Below are 22291 nucleotides of genomic sequence, written 5' to 3' on the forward strand. Positions count from 1 at the left end.
AAGGATGACAAGGGTCGTGAGTATGTTGTGGCTTTTGCTAGTCGCTCCCTTCACAAAGCTGAACTCCCCTACTGCACTTCAGAGAAGGAGTGCCTCGCTGTGATATGGGCTCTGGAACACTTCCGCCCATATGTTGAAGGTGTTCATGTTACTATCTTCACTGACCACAACAGTCTCAGGTGGCTCATGTCTCGTCAAAACCCAACGGGCCGACTCGCCCGCTGGTCACTTCGTTTGCAGGACTTTGATTTCACAATAGTGCACAAACCTGGTGCACAGAACAAAGTTCCTGACGCACTGTCACGCAACCCTTTGCCTCTGACCTGTGACAGGCCGACTGATCTTTTACCAGATCATGCTGTTATGGGCAGCCTGGACATTCGTACTCTGCCCCCCGTCATTCTGGCTGACCGTTCACAATTGAGGCAGCTGCAGTTAGACGATCATGTCACAGGTCCACTCCTCAGAGACATTGAAGCAGACTCTCTGAACAGCTCGGACAATGCCACCTTGTTACAGTATGTTGTGTATGACTCTCTTTTGTATCACAGAGAACCCAAGTCCACATGTGCTTTGCACCCTTTGAAAGAGCTGAAACGGTTTGCCCCTACTTCCATGAGAGGCACCTTGCTGGACTATTACCATGACCACCCCACAGCAGGTCACTTGGGTGTTTCTAAGACATTGGCTAGACTGCGTTTTAGGTTTTTCTGGCCCAAAATGGCAGCTGATGTGAAACGCTATGTGATTTCATGCTCAGTGTGCCAACTCACCAAGCCAAGTCAGAAAAAAGCAGCCGGTCTTATGGTTCCCATTGTCCCCCAGAAACCCTGGGAGTATGTGGGTGTGGATTTTGTTGGGCCACTTCCCCGCACCCCCACTGGTAATGCTTATTTAATCATGTTTGTTGACTATTTGACTAAATGGGTTGAAGCCAGTGCTGTCAAAGAAGCTACATCTCAGGTAGCAGCTGGTAAATTCGTCACTGACATTTTTGCTAGGCATGGTACACCCACTTACCTCATTTCTGACAGAGGGTCTCCTTTTGTGAGTGAGCTTTTTGAACATGTTGTTTCTGCCTTAGGCTCGGTGCACAGACTCACTACGGCATATCACCCTCAGACAAATGCTACTGAACGCGTCAACCGGACTCTGAAAACTGCAATCCGCGCTTATGTAGGTGATAAGCACACATCATGGGACAAGTTTCTCCCTCAGATTTGCTTTGCTCTGCGCACCGCCCCCCATGACAGTACAGGTATGACTCCTGCCATGATGCTTTATGGTCGTGAGTTAGACACCCCGCTTGACCTTATCACTCAGCCTTCTACAGCAGGTGTTGATGAACCGGGTGTGCCTTACCCTGAGACTCTGAGAGCCTCCCTGCAGGAAGCTCACGACCACGCCAAAGCAGCTTTGGACTATAGCCATGACAGACAAAAACATTACTATGACTTGAGTAGGGATGGGTATCGAAAACCGGTTCTTGTTGAGAACCGGTTCCCACTGTTTCAATTCCTTGGAATCGTTTGCCATTTTTGCAAACGATTCCCTTATCGATTCCAGTCGCCCCGAATGACGTCACCACATTGCGGAGTGTCATTTACCTGGCAGGAAACACGGCGCCTAAGCGGCTCAAACGCTCAAAAGTTTGATTATACTTTATGAGAACCGATGACAACAGGGCAACTTGCAAAGTAGATATTGCATTTAAGGGAGGAAACACTACGAATATGCAAAAGCATTTGCTCACAAAACACGCGATGACACGTGTTTTTAATTCCGCTCCGGACTCGTGACTCTCAACCCAGCAGCAGCGGTAACGTTTGCACGTCCTCTCCCGTTAATGCGGCAGGTAAATAATCAACTAACAGTGCATATTATGTTAGCGCGATCTGCCTTATTACAAGACCTGCCATTACTGTACATGTAGGTGACCATGATGAGAGAGACAGACAGAGTCTGGCTAGCGCTCGCTGGCAGTTCTCGCTGCAGTCTACCGGTAGCGTCTCCTTTCAGGCCAGGATAGACGAATGTCACCGAGCAGTGTCTAAGTTTGTGGTCAAAGGCTTGAACCCATTTGCCACAGCAGATGCCCCCGATTTTTGGTAAGTGAATGTGTTTAATTGTAGGCAGGGACATTACTGGATATTCTTGTGTAATTGCCACAGAACAATTTATGTTATACTTTGTTATTGCTACAGAAGAATATTTATTTTATTATTTTACATTTACAATTTTTTTTCCTGGGGACCCTGTGACACCCCATTGAAGAGCCGTAGGCTGGATCTCTTAAGATCTCACTGTTGGGTTTGTAAGGCCATGTCACTCCTAAATTTCTATCTTGTTCAAAGAGAAGATATAAAACAAAGTTCTAAGCTAATCGACCTTAGTGTTCTCCTTTTTAAAAAATAAAAAAAGAATCGATAAGAGAATCGATAAAGAATCGAATCGTTAAACAGAATCGAAAATGGAATCGGAATCGTTAAAATCTTATCAATACCCATCCCTAGACTTCAGACATCGACATGCCACGTTTCGTGTTGGTGACCTTGTGAGAGTTAAGACGCACCCCAGGTCAGACGCTCAGTCTAACTTTACTGCTAAACTTGCACCACTGTTTCAGGGACCATTGTGTGTATCTCAGAGACTCAGTGATGTTAATTACAGGCTCACTTGGGTGGACTCCGGTGTGGATGCAGGTGTTTATCATGTTGTGAACATGCAACCGTTCCATACCTGGGACTCTCTCACTTCCAAAGAACATTCTGTTTCATTGCCTGCTGAGAGAGAGACCGCAGAGGGTCTGAACTCTGACTCTCAGGCCCACCCTGGCCCCCCTGCAGACACTGACATTGACTCTGAGCCATTCCCCTTTGATTTACCGGACATTGACTCTTCTTCTGGTGTGGGCGCTGTTCCAGAGAGTGTTTCACCCAGATCTGTCCAGCACCCAGCTGCTGGTGGACATTACAATCTCAGGCCCAGACGTTGCCCCAGAGTTACGTCTGGCTGGAGCAACAAAAGATGGACTAATGATTTTCACACAACCAGGCTTGATCTGAAGTGAAATGTTTTGGTTAAACCTGTTTGATGCTGTCTTGTTGCATTGCTACTTTGAGTCATGATATGTAGATGTTTTTGTTTGCTCTACTTAATCCAGTTTTATGGCTCTTTCGTGCGTTAAGGTTCATTCTTGGCATTTACTTAGGAAAAAAAAAAAGAACAAAAGAAAAAAGTGAAAAAAACTAAGAAAACTGATTTTCCACTGTACATATTCATCTTATTTTCACCAATTTCATTTTTAAATGGTCTTTTGCCCTGTGTGTGTGCACCAATCTTAGCTGTAACCTCTATGTATAGGGTACTGTTAGGTGTGGTGTGTGCTTTTTCAGCTGTGTACGGCTGAGGACAGCCTTTTTCTCACCAGGGGGGGACTATGTAACAGTTGCTATTGTAATGCAGTGTATCACCACATGGCGGCGCCTCCTGTCTCACGACTGGTGTCACCCCCTTTTTGTTCTTCTTCGCACTCCTCCTGTAATGGATGCTCCCGTGTGTACGCGGACTAGTGTGCTCTTTAGTAATGTGTGGTAGAGGTAACACTTTTATTTTTGATATTGTAAATAAATGAGTACTTTTTGGAAAGTCAGAAGCTGTTGCTCATTCGCTATCCACCTGCACACCTCCGCGGCTGGCTTCATCTCCACTGCACGTTACAATATGTTGATTTTTTTCGCCTACTCATATCATAATTTTTTTACTCCTGGTTCTGTATGTTCATGTTCTGTTCTTTTGTAAACTTCATCTGTTTGTATGTTGTATACTCATTGTGTTTCAATAAAGTTCGATTTAAAAAAAGGTACGTTCTAAACGAAGCTTCAGACGTCACTGATCACGTGACTCTGGCCAAACGAATCAAGCCTCGACACGGTGCTTCTGAAGCAGCGCGTTGATCTTTCTGACACACGCACCGGAGCGTCAGCTTCAAGCGGACCATCACTACCTCTCACATCTAAAGGTGTCAAGGTAACTTTGAACTGAGTTCAGTCAATCTGGAGTTTTTCCAAGTTTTCTGTTGCTCTCTGTGAGAGAAGAGCGTTAAAGGCGGGGCTCTCCAGAGTCCAGCAAAACAGGAAACCACAGCTGGGTGTGTGTAAGTGTGCAAACCAATAGAATGCATCGTGGTGGGGGGGGGCATCACGGGCATTGGCAAGAAAAAAAATAAAATAATCGGTCGTACCCATGCTTCCCCGACGTCATGCCAGCGCATATTGGGAAATTCGTAGGCACCGATCGGTTTTCTATCAGCCATTTGCTGGGAGTAAGGGCGCCCTCCGTTTGCGAGGTGCGCCTGCTGCTGGCGGCACAGGGAGGAGAGGGCAGGGCGGCGGGGAGTCTGGCTGGCTGGAGCGGCATCTAATAACCAACTCGCAAAACAAAATAAAAACAACACAACAAACAGATATTATGATACAGACTTATAATCTGCACCGATGTTTTTTCTAAATTCTATAAAGTGAGCGCGAGAGCCCTCGGTGCGCCTGCGCGCTGCTGAAGTCAAAGTAAACTTTATTGTCATCTCCGCTACAGACAGTCCAGCATATAGAGAGACGAGACGACGAGGCTGCAGTTACAGCGGTGCAAGTAAACAAACAATAAATATAAGAAGAGTAAGAAAATAAATCTACACTTTAGGACTCGGGGTAAAGGATCAATAACAATTTAAATTTATAATTTACAGTTTGATGATTTAAAGTCTCACACAACCCGTCAAAAGGGGCGGGGCCGGCTGCTTCCAAGTAGAGTACATTTCATTTATAATGATGTAAATCCAAGCCCATCATGGATTCACGATCTGAATCCTGGGTTGTGTGAAATCCCAGAAATCAACCTTAGACAAAGTGAATCTGTGAACTAAGGTGTAGGTCTGTTAGGTTAATTGTGCTGATCCTCGGGTTGGGGGATTTGTGTTTGTACTGGAGCGCAAAATTCAAACCAATGGAAGATGGACAACAAAAGTTCAAAGCCATCAGGTGCTCAGGTTAGAAAAAAGAGAAAAGATGCAGGTAAGCAGACGTGTGATTGGATAATGGCAGGTCATCCTGAACCAGTCAGACTAAACTCCAAACAATACATTATGTTACAGATTTTAATATTAATTAGTCATTGTTACTTGTTGATTTGTCCTTTTCTCATTGTGTGACGAATTATGACGACTGTTTGGTAGCTGTTATTGTCTCTCTCTCTCTCTTGTTGAAATCTCCCAATTCTTTGAATCTTTGGGCTGAAGGAGGGACAATACTCGGTGTATCAATGCTCAATCAACAATCATTTATTTCCATACAATTCAACAGTCAGAGCATTACAACGTCCGGACGGGAGAGATGCTACCAGAGGGTCAGGCACATGTCTCAAAATGGTGACGGGTTGCTCAGCTTTTTATAGTCTCTAGTGGCCCCCAGCTAGTCGTAAAAGCCAAAACATCACATTCTTTCTCTGTTACAGCGCCTAAGTTATGACCTCGGCAGTTGTTTCTCTGCTTTCTGTAAGGTGGGGGTGTGGAATGTGGTCTATCTATCTCCCCTGTCTTTAGACACAGAGTCTCCTGCTTACAACCTTCTCTTCATGATTCAACAATTAAGCATGTCAAGAAAACAGTGTAACACATTCCCAGCAGATCAAGGATACAGAGTGATGCACATTTATCTAATGAACTACTATGTGAATATGTTCTGTTAACTCAAAAGTATAATGAGAACTAAACTACATACAGCTCACACACTCTATATTAAAGGGTATAATATGATCTACAGCAGTATTCTAATTCAACTACTTTGATTACATATATAAGGTAACATATAATAACAGAATAATCTAACAATTCCCCCTTTTGATCTCTGAAAGAGATCACTTACAACATGCACTCTAGGGTTGCAAGGTCCAGGTTTTCTTGATCCTGAGGCCCTCTGTCCCCCTTTAACGGGTGGACCATATGTGGGATGACCTCTGTGTTCACGCAGTTCAGATGCAAGCAAAGTTAGATTTACAACCATAACAGCAGTTACAGATGACACTCCCATCATTCCCAATTTTCCCACAGCTTTATTTTGGTGCTCCAGGTTTCCACTCCCATTTTAATGCCCCCTTATACCTTTCAAATGTACTTAGACTAGAACCTCTGTCTAAGGAGCTTTTAACCTTCATTTTTATTGCTGCAGCTACCAGTGTCTTCCAGTTGGGTGATTCTCAGCTTCTTTCTTTGACCTCCGGGGTTAGACCACCCTTTAGTCATTGCACAGTTCTGGGGATTATTCTGCCCCGATTTCAAACAAAGATCTGTGTGTTTTGGGGTCACCTCCGTGTCCCCCTTTTTTCCAAGAGCCTCTTGAACCTCGTTGGTCTGGTGTTCCTGGTTTTCGCCAACCCCTTCATGGTTATTGCTGTGTTTGTGGGATCCATCTTCTCCAGGAGCCCAAACGTCATGACACTTGACCCCAGTTGCTGTCTCGGCAGTCCCTACATCTGTCTCTGCTGTGAAGGGTCCTCACATCTCCGTGTCCCCGTCTGGTGTCTGTTCCTTTCTCTGCAAGAGACAGAACACCAAAACACCTCTCTCCCTAGGCTTAATAATCTAATATTGTTATCCATTGTTGTTCTAATGATTCAAATTTGGTTTAAAATATTATGTTCAGGACTCTCTGACCCAGGGACTTATTCTAATCATAATCTATGTGTATGTAAAAGAAATCAAAAATTAGTGAACCCTTTCTAAGTCTAACACATTATAAGCTTAAGTTTTACCATAGCTAAATTATTAAACACAGAAATAACGTCATAAGATGTTCATAAAACCATTGTTTGATGTTCGGACTCAACTCCCCCTTTTTGACACACTCCAATGTGTCAATTCATTGGAGCTAGACAATTAAAAGAGAAGGTTAGTGACATCATATCTCAGAAAGTATCAGAAATTCTTCTCTCGAGTACCGTTGCTCCAGCCTTGTCATCCCAGAGGATCCTCAATCCCGGAAATTTCCCTTCTCCTCATGTAATAAAGTCTGTCATCCTTCCATGCCCTGGTAACTGGTCCATCCAGAGCTGTAACATTTTGAAATGTACATACAACAAGCCAAACCACACCTTGGTCACACCAAGCCTTTTCTGCCCTGGAGATGTCCAACGCCATCTTAGTCTGGACCAGGGTTGTAATAGTTTTGCAATTTTCATTAGTTTTTATTTTTATTTAGCTTCGACTTCAGATTTTCAATTTTATATCAGTATAAATCAGTTTTTACCAATTGTTTGCTAGTTTAGTTTAGTTTTGATTAGTTTCAGTTATAGTTTTAGTTGTGTCTGCAATAATTAAGTGTAGCAAAATCCCAGTCCCATCATATCAGTCATGCTCTTGTGCTTATCCTTGGGTATTGTGACTATTAACTCTTGCAGCACCGGGTGCTCCCAATTTTGGTTCAAGTGAATTTACAAACTTTGTGAAGGGAATTGACTCCTCTGCACACTGGAATAAACATAATCAACATGATCCACATTTTACTGCGTGTTATTTCACCATCTTATTGATTCAAATGCTCCATCCTTATGTGGTTTGTGACATTAGGTTTATCCACTCCGTCTCTAAATGTTTGAAGAATTTTCAAGTTTGGGGTCAAATTTTAAGAATTTGACCATAAGTGAAAGTTATGGTGTCATCACCCCCTTCGGGGCTTACCTTTCCCAGTTTTGATGATATTCCTCCCTATTCTTTGCAAATGCCCCCTGTTGGTGGCGAGAAACTGTTGGTGTGGTCAAGTGGGTGCTATAGAAACAAAAGCTCAGGACAGAACAGTTATCAGTCATGTACTTCATACAAATTTTGCATATGTTTTATTTCATATTGATCCTCTGAGCATAATGGTACATTTTAATCTGAATTTATCCAAACTAAACACAATAGGTTTTCTTTCTTTGCTTTGCTCTTGTTCTTTTGCAGTACCACATCCTATCAAATGTCCCTGTCAATTATATTCTACATCTAATAACTTACTATTTCAAATGAGAACCTAAATCACGTGGACCAATGTTTGTTATGGCATATCTCTATTCTGAATGTGGCAAGCCATTCATAGGTATTGTTAAGGTTTTGGCGATTTTCCTCTATAAAATTTAATTGACTTTTTACAGTGGCCTGCTATGGTTAATAATAACATATTCCAGTCATGAGTGGTATCAAAAGTCTTCTCCACTGTAGCATTTGGCATTCCCAATAATATAACATGATACCTTAATCAAAACACAGCTAATATAGCACGGTTTTCTTAATGCAAACATCAGTAACTCAAAATCAGCAACCACAGTGTTAAGTCTGCAGTTCATACTTATGTGAAGCTACAGTCTCCTCCTCCAGTCTCTCTTATCCTCCTGCTCCTGAAAAAACAAAACAAAACAAAGCGAAGCATCCACCCTTCTCTTGTCGGCTGGGTGAATTGTTTATTGGCATTTACTAATCCTAAAGTGGGTGCAGTCATTGTCTCAGTATCAAGTCAGTCAAAGCTTCCAGTCCGTCCATCACAGTCCAGTCACATGCATACATCCATACACATTCATACCAGAAGTTGCTGATAATGGAGTCTCACGCGCAACCTATTCGAGCATCCATCACCAGCAAGATGACGTCATCATTTTAAAAGGAAAACAATTCCTTGTTGTTTTTTGGACCGGATTGACTCGGTGCAATCCTTTTAGATCAGTGTTCCCTATAAGTGAATTTCTCCCAAGCCAATTACAATCATGGAGAAGCACACTTTGCAACTGTTTTTGTAAGAATATTTCATAGCGCTTTAAATCTCAATCTTTCAGGCCTGGTTTAAAGAGCTGATTGTTAAATCATGAACTCACAAAATATAAACATATCACCACCGGTGGATCACACCTCTCATTTGTTTTTCCTCAGTGCACTGTAACAAAAACGAAAACAGACATAACCAACAAAATACTACTAAAATAACACAAACTAGGGCCCGTTGCAGACATGTCCAAGCATAAAACTATCCCTCTCTCGCTTACGAGAAAGAGCACAAGCCAAAGCTCACTGATAACATCAAGCTAGCGCTAAGCAAAACCAAACAATCAACCAGAAATTCACAGGAACGTTTTGCTTCCTGCCGGGACAATATTGTGTGGGAATGAGAAGCTCAGGTGCCGTAACACCTTTTGTTCCTCCTTGAATTAAATCTCAATCACAGAAAATGCCGTACTCCAACCTAAACTTACACTATTAATTCATCATTTTCACTCTGTGCCACTGTTCCTCATCAGGGCTGTGTGAAGCACAGCAAAGAATTCAGTCAAGGCCTTGAGCCATAAACAGACATCACGCACAGACATTGTTTTCATAACCAAACCGTTTTAGACCTTATTCCTAAAATCTACATAAATGCCTTCTAGGTGACATATAACACATTCTAAGTAATCAATGGCTCCTCATAAAAATTATGCATTGGGATGTTTGTGTGCAGCATTTTGCATATCAGCATAAGCAAAGCATTCTTCATTGCATCAGCGTGTATGTGTGTGTGCGTGTGGATCACTCTTCATTGCACAAGCGTGTGCATGTGTATGTGTGCATCACTTCTCAGTGAATCAGCATTCCAATGTGTGTGTGTGTGTGTATGTGTGTGTGTGTGTCATTTCTCACTCAACGAGTGCACGTGTTCATGTGTGTATTTCACTTCATTCTGAATCTGTGTGTTTGGAGACGTGTGTGTGTGTGTGTGTGTGTGTGTGTGTGTGTGTGTGTGTGTGTGTGTGTGTGTTCATCACTTTCCTGTTCTGGTGTTCTGGGTAAACCACTGCCTGAAGCGTGCCCTGGGGTCCTGCCCCCCTCCTTTTCAGTTTGTTTGCGACCATTGCTGCTGCTGCTGCTGCCCAAAGTTCTGTCCGTCCTGGTTCTGACCCCAATTGGGGCAGTCCTTTCTCCAGTGTCGATGTTCACCGCAGGTGAAACCTGCATCTTCTTCTGTGTTTTTTGTCCATTCTGAGGTGCCTTCTGACCTCAGTTACTCCTCCTGTCTCGGTCACGCCCTTTTTGCCGCCCGATCATCCGTGTTGGTCCATCACTGTCCTGCACAGTGTGAATGCAAAGTTATCAAGGTCAGCATTCTTTCGCTCGGCCTTATTTTTCATTCGGGCTTGGCGGGCGTCTCATCACAGCTGAGCTCTGTCAGCTGACGCAGTCTGGGAATTTTCCCCCGTGTAGTGAAACGGGCCTTAGGTTTAGTGCTCTCCGTCTCGGCTGCATGAGATCACATTCCTGCAGGTCTGTTGACATTCTCAGGTCGTTGTTGTGGGTCCAGCTGTTGCAGCATTTGGTCAGTGTCACGTATGGGGGAGAGCAGGAGTCCAGTCAGCCTCGGCTTTCAGGGCCGGCAAAGCAGCCTGTAATTAAATATGTATAGAAAAAACAAAAACAAAACAAAACAAAAACAAACGAAAAACAAAAACAAACGAACAGGAAAATGATGTTGTGTTGGCTGTGTTATTCAGAGGGGAGACAACGGGGCCAGGCCCTGTGTCAGCCTTCTCTCCCCCCTTTTTTTGTTTTTTCTCTCCCGATATAATCAACTCCTAACCCACCAAGTTGACAGGACAACATTCACCTGTTAAAATTCTTAAGATCATGTTTAAAAGCCCAAAAGGAAATTTTCTTTCATTCAGTAATCACTTGTATCAATCAATCAGCAGAAAACATGTCACAATTTGAATCTTTTACCACTAAATTTGTCATGTCTTCACTGGTTGGTCAGACCAGTGTCTTTTTCTTTGAAGTTAAATTGTTGTCCTGCAACCCAGAGAGTTTATTTGTCAGTGATGTATTTATCCTTTAACAACAGATGTATGTTAAGTTTCGCTGCTTTAGCCTTGCTGGAAAATCTTCACGTGTTCATGAGTGTAAGCTGTTTCTTCATTGCGTGTGTGTGCATTTGTAGGCAGGCAGGTTAATTTTATCTTTTCTCAAACTAGGCGTTACCTTAAAAGGAGCCTTTCTCTCAGATTTCTCTGCTTGTGTGTGTTTTTGTTTCACCTTTTTGTTGTGATGCTCCGGACGCCTTCCCAACCTCCACAAGTCCGTTGGCCCCAATTTTATGTGTTAAAACTTCTCTTAATTCCTCCTCTAATTCTCTCCTTGCTGCTGTCTGTTTCACAGCTGCTGATTCGTGCTGGGTGTGGTTCCCATTACCTATAATTTTGCTTCGGCCGCTGTGCTTGTGGGGGCAGTTGGTCCAGGTCCGCAGCTTCCTGTATTAACACACTAAGAGATTTATTTAATTTCATTTTCATCACATGTTAAACAGATAAGCAGGCAACACGCCTACCTTGACAGCGTAAACTGCACGCCAGTCTCCCAACACATTCCTCTCTGTACTCCTCCATAATTCTCCACTGCACACCTCTTACTATCTCTCCTTTTTATTTTTATTACACCACAGAGTAATACACCCAATTATGCCCGTCTATCTCTATGTGGCTCCAAATTCCCTCTTTATTTAATTTCACACTCGTCAGGGGACAGGCACACAACAATTTCAACCACTGAAACGAGGAATTCAACCTTTTTATATTTCTTTACTAATCTAGACTCAACCTTTGTTCGCAAAATGTGTCTTGTTCTAGTCCGGAATAAATGTGAACCCGCGATTACGCTGCGGTCCCAGTGTTATTCCGTAGCTATGCGGGAGTCCTCAGTTCCCAAGTCGCCACCTCGGCACTTAACCTGCCTGCACGTCTACAGACAGGGGGGTTGCCAAACCATGAACAAAATTATTTCCACAGGTACACTAGGCATCAACCTTTGATCCTAAAATGTGTCTTTGCTCTAGCGTCCTCCTAATCAAACACATCAACCGTCACTGTCACTGTGTTCAGACTTCACACACAGAAACACACTCAGCGCGCGCCTCACCCACAGCCAGAGCGCGCCTTACACACACAGCGCGTTACACCATCAGTGTGACACACAGAGAGCGCCTCTTATCAGCAGAAATTTGCACAGAAACCTCTGAGCTCAACTATTAGGTCTTCTTAAAGCACACTGCACCATAGACCAAAATACCCCTTTCTCTGCGCTTATGACCGCCACAACGGGGCAAAGTCGCATCATAAAAGTGATGCTTGCATCCCCGAAGTTATACCTGACATCATAAACCAGGTTTTGCTCTATGTACTTCTTGGCAAGTAAAATTTTACTTTGTTTTATGACCGCAGCCCTTGAGACTCGACTGACACCACAAACCACCGTCAAACCTCTATCCAATGTACTAAAACTAGCACCAACCACTACTGCACTCCACGGCCGTACCACCGGAACACGGCCGTATCATAAACCAAACCTACGGACGTGTTTCGCTTCCGCGTTGCCAGTGTTCAACTGCACCGTGAGCCAGCATCTGCTTTTCCTTAAATCAACTTCTATTTCATAGCCGGCAAGAGCCAGGACTTTACCGACACCATAAACAACTTCAAAACCTCGACTTCAATGTACTGAACTAATGGCCGCGTCTTCAGAAGAAATTCTAACGTATTATTGCTACAGAAGCCAGTATTAGACAAAATTAAATGTGGAAGGTAAAGTGGCTGCAACTAGCTCAACGTAGTATCTTATTAGTTTCTCGGTAGAAGCAGTTTATTTAACACACTAGAATTCAGCCTCAACTTATGTTGTTAGTATCTTGCGCCAAAAACCAGACACCGACAAATTTACTGTGAAAATACATGTGACTCAGCGAACAGATTAATTTGGAAAGCCCAATATGCACATTTGGTATTTATAATACAACAGGCTGTGCTTACCTTTCTGTTTTAGGCCGGCCTTCTGTTCACTTTGCCCCACGATCTCACCAAAGGCCAAATCTACACCTCCTCAGCACACCAAAGATCCGGGTCACACGGCACCAAGTTGTTGAAATCTCCCAATTCTTTGAATCTTTGGGCTGAAGGAAGGACAATACTCGGTGTATCAATGCTCAATCAACAATCATTTATTTCCATACAATTCAACAGTCAGAGCATTACAACGTCCGGACGGGAGAGATGCTACCAGAGGGTCAGGCACATGTCTCAAAATGGTGACGGGTTGCTCAGCTTTTTATAGTCTCTAGTGGCCCCCAGCTAGTCGTAAAAGCCAAAACATCACATTCTTTCTCTGTTACAGCGCCTAAGTTATGACCTCGGCAGTTGTTTCTCTGCTTTCTGTAAGGTGGGGGTGTGGAATGTGGTCTATCTATCTCCCCTGTCTTTAGACACAGAGTCTCCTGCTTACAACCTTCTCTTCATGATTCAACAATTAAGCATGTCAAGAAAACAGTGTAACACATTCCCAGCAGATCAAGGATACAGAGTGATGCACATTTATCTAATGAACTAATATGTGAATATGTTCTGTTAACTCAAAAGTATAATGAGAACTAAACTACATACAGCTCACACACTCTATATTAAAGGGTATAATATGATCTACAGCAGTATTCTAATTCAACTACTTTGATTACATATATAAGGTAACATATAATAACAGAATAATCTAACACTCTTCATGTTTGTTTCTCTGGTGAAACAATAGTTTTGTGTTAATGTTAGGGCTGCACGATTTTGCATAAAATGAGAATCACGATTTTTTGGCTTAGAATTGAGATCATGATTCTCTCATAACAATAAATAAACATAAAACAACAAATGTCTCACGTTTTGTTGCAGCAAAATGTTGTCCTGCTTGAAATTCCGTCTCCACCATTGCTCGACGCTGCGTGTACAGAGCAGGTAGTGCAACAAGAGAAAAATAGTTGCGGGACGGCACTGTGTAGCGTTTGTCTAGGGTGTTGATCATTTTCCTAAATCCCTCGTTTTGCACAGTGTTGATGGAGCCATATCTTTGGTCATGTGATAAGTGATAGCCTCCGTAATGTCTTTGTGCCTGCGGGAGTTCGACGTGTATAGGGAAGCGCTGTATAAGGTTCCCGTTATTGATGTTTGGGTGGTTGACCGGGACGGATTTTCTCCTGTCACTTGCTCTCCGTTGTTTTTTCCCTGCTAATTTTAGCATCACACGGCACAGCTTCTGTATCACGTGGTATAAGGCTCCGCCCTTGTCATTTGTTGAGCAGGAAGAGTGAGCGCTTGTTTTCATGCAGAGTACGTCCCGGATCAAAATGCGGTACATTTGATCCCTGTTGTCTTTGCTTGATGATTGGTTTGAGTCTTGACAATCCACATTGCTGGCGTTGCATCTTTCAATGCCAGCAATGGCAGGTATCAGTGCTCAAACCTTTTGTGTTTGTTTCCAACAAGTTGCCCACCTCGGGAAACAAAAATGTGTTCTTTTACTTGTCAGATGAACATATGAGACACTTTGACTCTTCAGTGCAGTGTGGAGCCTAACAAAGATCTGTTTTGTGTCCCAGCTGATCAGCAGGAGGAGGAGAGTCTGACGGAGCAGCAGAGGAACATTTTCAGCTACTTGGACTCAGCTCAGCCACTACAGAGGAAACAATGAGCTCAACACAGAAGGTGACAGACAGAGCAGGACCATATGACCAAAGATATTTATCACCATATACATTTGAACATTTGCCATAACGATGTAGCTGACGATAGAATTGACACCAGACAAAATACTTTACAGCTGCACAACTTTATTAAAAACCCATCAATGTATTTTCACTGAAACAAGCAGCTGTTGTTTATGTGCATTAAAGTTATATAAAAATGTAACAGTGCAAATGCAAATTCCTCGCTGACAGTTTAACCAAAAGGCGTTTCCAGTGGAAACTGGCCGACACATCCTGAGCATAACCATGTATAATATCCACTAAACTTCAGAAGAGGTTATACAGTCGTGGCCAAAAGGTTTGAGAATTGCATAAATATTGGAGCCTGGAGAAGTTGCTGCTTAAGTTTTTATAATAGCATTTTGCCTGCACTCCAGAATGTTATGAGGAGTGATCAGATGAACTGCATCGTCCTTCTTTGCCATGAAAACGAACTTAATCCCCAAAAAGCCTTACCACTGCATTTCATTGCTGTCATCAAAGGACCTGCTGAGACCATTTCAGTGATCGTCTTCTTAACTCAGGTGAGATTGTTGGCGAGCACGAGGCTGGAGATCATCATGGCTGTATCCCGATTCAGGTTCTGCAGCTTTAAAGTCCTCAAGGGCCGCGTACTCAAAGACCGCTAAGGCCGAAGTGCGAGGCTCGTAGGCTCGTGAAATGGGACGTCTATCCTCCGTCGCGCTGCCCAGGTTGCCTAGCAACCATGATACTAACAGCTGGAAACGTTTCATACAGCTTTGTTTGACAGAAATGAAGGAGAACATATTTAGTTCATTTGTTTCTACATGAGCTCTGTGTGATTTGATGAGTATCTGAGGCTGAGACCACAGGACTGTGAAACATGATTGTTGGGCTTCATTTCTGTGCTGAACAGTCGTTTAAGATTAGCTGTAAATAACAATTAGCTGATGTTGTTCATGAGACTAAAGTCATCTCACTGTGGTAATGTAAATATAATATGGCCAATATTATAGTTATTATATTAATCACTTCACTCACAGACAAGTATCTGTGACAGTGTGTATACAGATGTATCATATATAAGAGACAAATATTGTTCGTTTAATATGTTGGTACTAAATGTGGCTCAGTGCTTACATATATGTGTAAAAAGCAAATGTAGGAGCTGTGATAACTGTGTCTGATAGAATGAAGAGTAGACTGATATATGAAATATTCCTTTATTGGGTGAGAAAAAATTTTGCAGATGATGTGGTTCTGTTGGCTTCATCGGGTGAGGGCCTCCAGCTCGCACTGGAACGGTTCGCAGCCGAGTGTGAAGCAGCGGGAATGAGGATCAGCACCTCCAAATCTGAGGCCATGGTTCTCAGCTGGAAAAAGGGTGGAGTGCCCACTCCGGGTCGGGGATGAGTTCCTGCCCCAAGTGGAGGAGTTCAAGTATCTCGGGGTCTTGTTCGCGAGTGATGGGAGAAGGGAGCCGGAGATCGACAGACGGATTGGGGCTGCAGCTGCAGCAATGCGGACGCTGCACCGGTCAGTCTTGGTGAAGAGGGAGCTGAGTGTAAAAGCGAAGCTCTCAATTTACCGGTCGATCTACGTCCCTACCCTCACCTATGGCCACGAGCTGTGGGTAGTGACCGAAAGAACGAGATCGCGGATACAAGCGGCGGAAATGAGCTTCCTCCGAAGGGTGGCTGGCCTCTCCCTTAGAGATAGGGTGAGAAGTTCGGCCATCCGGGAGGGGCTCAGAGTAGAGCAGCTGCTGCTCCACATCGAAAGGAGCCAGCTGAGGTGGTTCGGGCATCTGATAAGGATGCCCCCTGGGCGCCTCCTGGGCGAGGTGTTCCAGGCATGTCCCACCGGGAGGAGGCCCCGGGGCAGACCCAGGACACGCTGGAGAGATTATATCTCTCGGCTGGCCTGGGAACGCCTTGGTATTCCCCCGGACAAGCTGGAGGAGGTGGCTGGGGAGAGGGAGGTCTGGGCCTCTTTCCTTAGGCTGCTGCCCCCGCGACCCGGCCCCGGATAAAGCGGATGAAGATGGATGGATGGATGGATGGATGGATGGGTGAGAAAATCAGACCATGTCATAACTGCTGTAAGTCACACAGAATAGATATCAGAGCCTTAAACAGGCTGACTTCTGCTAAATGGGTCAAACTGGGCAGAAAGTCTACAAACACATAACATCCTTATAGAATATGATGTAACACTATAGATCAACTTAGCTCAGAATATATAAAGCATATAAACAGTTACAGCAATATGATGCAACAAACACAGCAGCTACTGATCCAAAATACTCAAAGCTTCATAGAACTGAAACCAACATTTATTTTAGCTCCATTCTGCTGCTGATACAGACTTTAGGTTTCTGAACATTAAACTTGTTGCTGCCTTTCATAGTGTGTAGCTTGAAGGCCCTGAGTACTTTCTCCCACACTGAAAACACTGGGATGATCACATTATTTGAACATTACCTAATAAGACTGATTCAGCACAGACAGTTATGTTAAACTTTCCTAGCAGTCCTTCACAAACAGGGAACAGTCTGTCTATTCTCTCCATCTGTCAGCTGCTGCTGGCTCTTCCTCCTCCTCTTCCTCACACACTGCTGAGTTTGTCCTGGTGGATCATCAGGGCTGCAAAGCCTCACAGATGATGTGCAGCAGTGGCTCCCTCAGTCTGTCCTCACTCTGGACACTTGCAGTCGTCACACATGGAAATCAAATGTGTGATAAGCTGCAGGATTCAAACACAAGTGTAACTTATAAACACATGTTCATACTTTTATTCCACAATCAGAGAGAAAGAAACAGAGAGAGAGTGCAGGACAGACAGACAGGTGACAGTCTCAGGTGTACACACTGCTACACAACAGCACCAGAGAAGCAGGATTTAGTGTTTGTGTCATTACGAGTGTAAACAAGAAGAGTTCCAGATGGTGCAGTGGACACATGTGTGACTGCTGTGATTAAAGCATCTTTCTTTCAGCTTAACGAGTGAACCGTCAGCTCGTTCAAACACACGTTAAAGTGCGTTTGGCTCGACACCACCGAACAGAGGCAGCAATATAACACAGCTAACATTAACAGTGCAGTAGATCCTGCTTGTGCCGTGATGTTCAGGACTGCAAACCGAGCAGCATCACTGACTTTCAGCTTGTTGTGTTTGTGGATATATGACTGACTTTAATTATCCACAAAATCATCACATTCTCTGTCAGATTAAGGTCGACTATTGAACGGCGTATATTTTAAAGGCTTTAAAACCAAGTTAACGCTGAAAGTACAAACATCACTAATGTCACATAACTCTGCCGACAAGGCATAGCTATGGCTATGAAATGCTCTTGGTGTATCACTTCTTCATTATGAAAGATGTCATTAATGCACTAGTAATGTCTCATCTGGAGTATTGTTCAATCATTTGGTCAGCAGCTAATAAGACAGATCTTAACAGACTTCAGTTAGTCCAGAATAAGGCGTCCAGATTAGTGTGAAGATGTTCATACTATACTAATATTGATAAAATGCATAATAACCTTTCTTGGCTTCCTGTACAGGCTAAAATATTCTATGGCTTACTTGTAGTTCTAAAGAAAGCAATTCTGTTAAACACACCACATTTATTCTGCTCAGCTGCAGTATCCAGATGAAATACATCATCATATTACACAGTTTTCAACAAGCTGCAATTTAGTAAATGCTCGAGTTAAAAGTAACGTTTTGTAAAACTGTTACATTTAGAGCAACTTTTAAGTGGAATAAGTTGCCTTAAAAAATTAGAGAATTATTCAAAACTTCAATGAACACTTAAAAGCCGATTTACAGAGCTTTTAGTTGTTGTAAATATTGTAAGACATGATTTGTTTTTGAAATTTGTGTAATGTGCCTCAATGTTATTGATATTATTATTATTATTGATTGCTTATATTTGAACAATTGTGAAACCTCACTGTGGATGTAAGAGTGAAATTATGTGGATATCTTGAATCCACTTTATTGTGTAATATTTTATGTGAGTATTTGACGGAAGACGAGCAACATCTGTTGTGGAAGCTAACGGGGTTCCTTTAGAATAAACAAACATAGGATTTATTATCACTGAATAATTATGTATAAATCTATACAAATTATAGAAATATGTGATAGGAAACAACAAAATAATCTAAATTATAAAATAGTGTGTGTGTGTGTGTGTGTGTGTGTGTGTGTACAATCAGGAGGGATGGGCATGATTTTAGTGTTTGAACAGTCATGAATTATCTTTAACAGCAGGTTGGATGTAATGTGTTAGAACTACCAGCAGGTGGGGATAAGAGACCTTTAAGGTGTTTGGTGCCACGCTCCACCTTCAGGTTTAAAACTAGTGTTAATGGAGTTTGAAGGTTGAGTTTGTTCCACGACTGCATTTCACTCACTGCCTCTGTTTGTATCTCTGTCACTGCAGGACCAACATGGAGCCAGAAGTCAGCGCTCTCAGGAGGCCGACAAACCTCACAGAAGAAAGGGAGAGAAAAAACACACCTGTGACGAGTGTGGGAAGGGTTTTACTGTGAGGGCTAAACTAAAACGGCATCAGGTCATCCACACTGGAGAGAGACCGTTCAGCTGTGACTTGTGTGGAAAGTCTTTTTCCTTGAAGGGTTCCCTAAAAAAACACCAACTCATCCACAGTGGAGTTAAAGCGTACAGCTGTGATCAGTGTGGCAGAGCTTTTACTCAAAGTAGCCACTTACAGAGTCATCTTGTTACCCACTCTGGAATTAAGCCATACAGCTGTGACGAGTGTGGGAAGGGTTTTACTGTGAGGGATAAACTAAAACAGCATCAGGTCATCCACACTGGAGAGAGACCGTTCAGCTGTGACTTGTGTGGAAAGTCTTTTTCCTTGAAGGATTCCCTAAAAAAACACCAACTCATCCACAGTGGAGTTAAAGCATACAGCTGTGATCAGTGTGGCAGAGCTTTTACTCACAGTAGCAGCTTACAGAGTCATCTAGTTACCCACTCTGGAATTAAGCCATACAGCTGTGATCAGTGTGGCAGAACTTTTACTCGCAGTAGCAGCTTACAGAGGCATCTAGTTACCCACTCTGGAATTAAGCCATACAGCTGTGACGAGTGTGGGAAGGGTTTTACTGTGAGGGATAAACTAAAACAGCATCAGGTCATCCACACTGGAGAGAGACCGTTCAGCTGTGACTTGTGTGGAAAGTCTTTTTCCTTGAAGGATTCCCTAAAAAAACACCAACTCATCCACAGTGGAGTTAAAGCGTACAGCTGTGATCAGTGTGGCAGAGCTTTTACTCACAGTAGCAGCTTACAGAGGCATCTAGTTACCCACTCTGGAATTAAGCCATACAGCTGTGACATCTGTGGAAAAACTTTCAGCCAGAGATGGAGCCAAAATACACACGTACGTACACACATGGAAGGAAACTACAGCTGTGACCAGTGTGACAAGAGCTTCAGGAATCTCAGATCATACTCTGCACACAAACGATCCCACGTTACTAATAAACTGTTTCACTGTTACCAATGTGCCCAAACATTCACCTCATTGTCTGCTCTGTGCAAACTTCAGCGCGATCACTCAGGGCTGAAATCACTCCCATCACTGGATCACAGTGAATCTGAAGACACAGAAAGATCCTCTGGTTTCTGTGTCAGACTCAAAAAGCTTGAGATCAGGCTCCACAGAGTTCAGATAGAATCATTTAAACTTGTGTTGAACTGAACTGGTTGCTGGGCTGAACTTCTACATAATACAGATCTACATGGGATCTTCTTTTCTGTTGTTTTACTGAGTCAGTTTTGTCCTTTTTTCTCTGTCCTGGATTTGCTCGTCTGTAAATGATTGAAACTCGGTCAAATAGTTCATTGTTCTCCAGCAAAACGTTTTGGAAACTCATGTTTAACCTTTAAAACTCTGACATGTTTTAGCACACAAGGCTTCATCGGGGAGTTCACTCATGATTGGACCATGAGAACAAAGGTTTTTAGTTCTTTCAAAGAGAGTCTTGGAGATGTTTGATGTTTCTGTTTTTTCTACATAAAGGAATAAACTATTTTTCTTGCTTCATGTAGTGTGGAAGTTTTTAATGTTTCTTCATCTGTTATGTTCTTGAATGTGTTCACGTGAAGATGGTATAAATAAACTGTTGTCAGAGATTTACAGTTATCAAACAGTTAGGTGAATAAACAACACTGAGACACTTGGAGACGGTTAACGTGCTGCACGGGTGAGGGCTCAGAGAGGACTCACACCGAGCTGCAGTAGTCGTTTATTATTTATAGCAGGGTGAAACAAGTGTAGGAAGTACATAAGCTAAAATAATTTAAGTTGGTTGTGAGTAGTTGGGCTAATTCAGAAGATATCAGATTCGGCTCTAGGAGGTGAGTGAAGTACAATAAACATACAACCACAGATATTGTGATTACAGTTATTATTTATAGTGAAAATAAAGTGCAATTACCAAATACCAATATTTACAAATTCTGCAGACAGGGAAAAGATAAAACATAATTCAAGCTTGTAAAATATCCGCTGCACAGCGGTGCAGCAACCTCGTCCAACCTCTGGCAAACAATGTCCATAAAGTTTATTTCATGATTGATAGAAGTCCAACGCGTATGACAGTCTAGACAGGTTGAAATTTGAAGTATGATGATCAGCACTAAGATTCCAAGACGGAAATCTCGGAAGTGAGATTTAGGGGACTGAAAACCAAGAGGGGAGAGTGTAGGCCGCAGCAGCCAGACCGCAGAAAGTTGTAGCTGGGGTTCTGGCTCGTTGGGCCTAGCTCGCCATCCAAAGTAGTGGTGTCGCTGTGGTCTCTCCAGGGCACCACTAGCCTGCACTATAATCACAGGACCACTATTAGCAAAATTCATCTAAATTTCCCAAGCGAGCTTTAGTTCCAGTGTACACAATAAGGTTCATGAGAAAATACCAATATACAACAAATACAACCATTGTAATAAATTAAAATAAATGACAATCTCTAATAACAAGACTACAGCCACGTAGAGTGAGAGTAGTAGTAATGTAGTAGGCCTCAGCCTTAGCTATCCCATCAGCTAATAGCACTGGCATACTGATACAGGTTACAAATACAAACAGACATTCAGACTCAACTCACCATTCACTACGTGCGATGTCACATACGAGCCCCCCACGCATCTACCCACGGCGGTATCAAAGTACTGTTGAACGCAATCCACAATTAATTCAAAGACAAGCCAAGATAGTAAACAGCGAAAAGCGCTCGCCCCATGTACCTGTTGCTTCCATCCGCTAACGCCTCTCCCCCGCGTCGTTTCGAGGCGACAACCCGGAAGGCATATAATAGTGCCTCGCGAATAGGATTGGTCACAACAGGCACGTGCAGCCTCGCGGCGTGGCGTGCGTCATGACGCGTCACGATGCCTTCACGGACACGCTCCGGTTGGAATTTAAGATTCCAATTTAGTTATAGACGCAGTTCTTTTTATTTTTATGTGGGTTACACAAGCATAGCAGTTTCCCCTAATTATGCATATGTGTGTGTGTGTGTGTGTGTGTGTCTAAGTTCGTATAAATGTCATAGGTAGGCCGCAGTAGCCTCCTACCAGACCGCAGAAAGTTGTAGCTGGGGTTCTGGCTCGTTGGGCCTAGCTCGCCATCCAAAGTAGTGGTGTCGCTGTGGTCTCTCCAGGGCACCACTAGCCTGCACTATAATC

The 22291-nt window shown here is 43.2% G+C and overlaps 1 protein-coding gene across 4 annotated transcripts in view; it reads left to right on the forward strand.

Annotated features, from left to right (window-relative positions):
• The window catches only part of LOC146672662 (uncharacterized), a 31938-nt gene extending 11073 nt beyond the window's left edge, over positions 1 to 20865 (forward strand). For 2 of the 4 annotated variants that reach the window (XM_085388218.1, XM_085388228.1), the window contains exons 2-4: positions 14454 to 14559; positions 14978 to 15124; positions 19017 to 20865. In XM_085388218.1, coding sequence (XP_085244344.1) covers positions 14542 to 14559; positions 14978 to 15124; positions 19017 to 20306 — 1455 coding nt within the window. In that variant the 5' untranslated portion in view covers positions 14454 to 14541 and the 3' untranslated portion in view covers positions 20307 to 20865. Of the gene's footprint in view, positions 1 to 3875; positions 4030 to 14453; positions 14560 to 14977; positions 15125 to 19016 lie in introns of those variants that run through there. The other 2 variants (XM_085388222.1, XM_085388233.1) reach the window with 2 other exon arrangements.
• The last annotated feature ends 1426 nt before the right edge of the window (positions 20866 to 22291 follow it).

The sequence above is a fragment of the Rhamphochromis longiceps genome, linkage group LG3 (assembly GCF_057381845.1).
Source record: "Rhamphochromis longiceps isolate RC_006_pf linkage group LG3, R_longiceps_female_GT1.1, whole genome shotgun sequence".
In the NCBI taxonomy this organism is placed as follows: Eukaryota; Metazoa; Chordata; class Actinopteri; order Cichliformes; family Cichlidae; genus Rhamphochromis; species Rhamphochromis longiceps.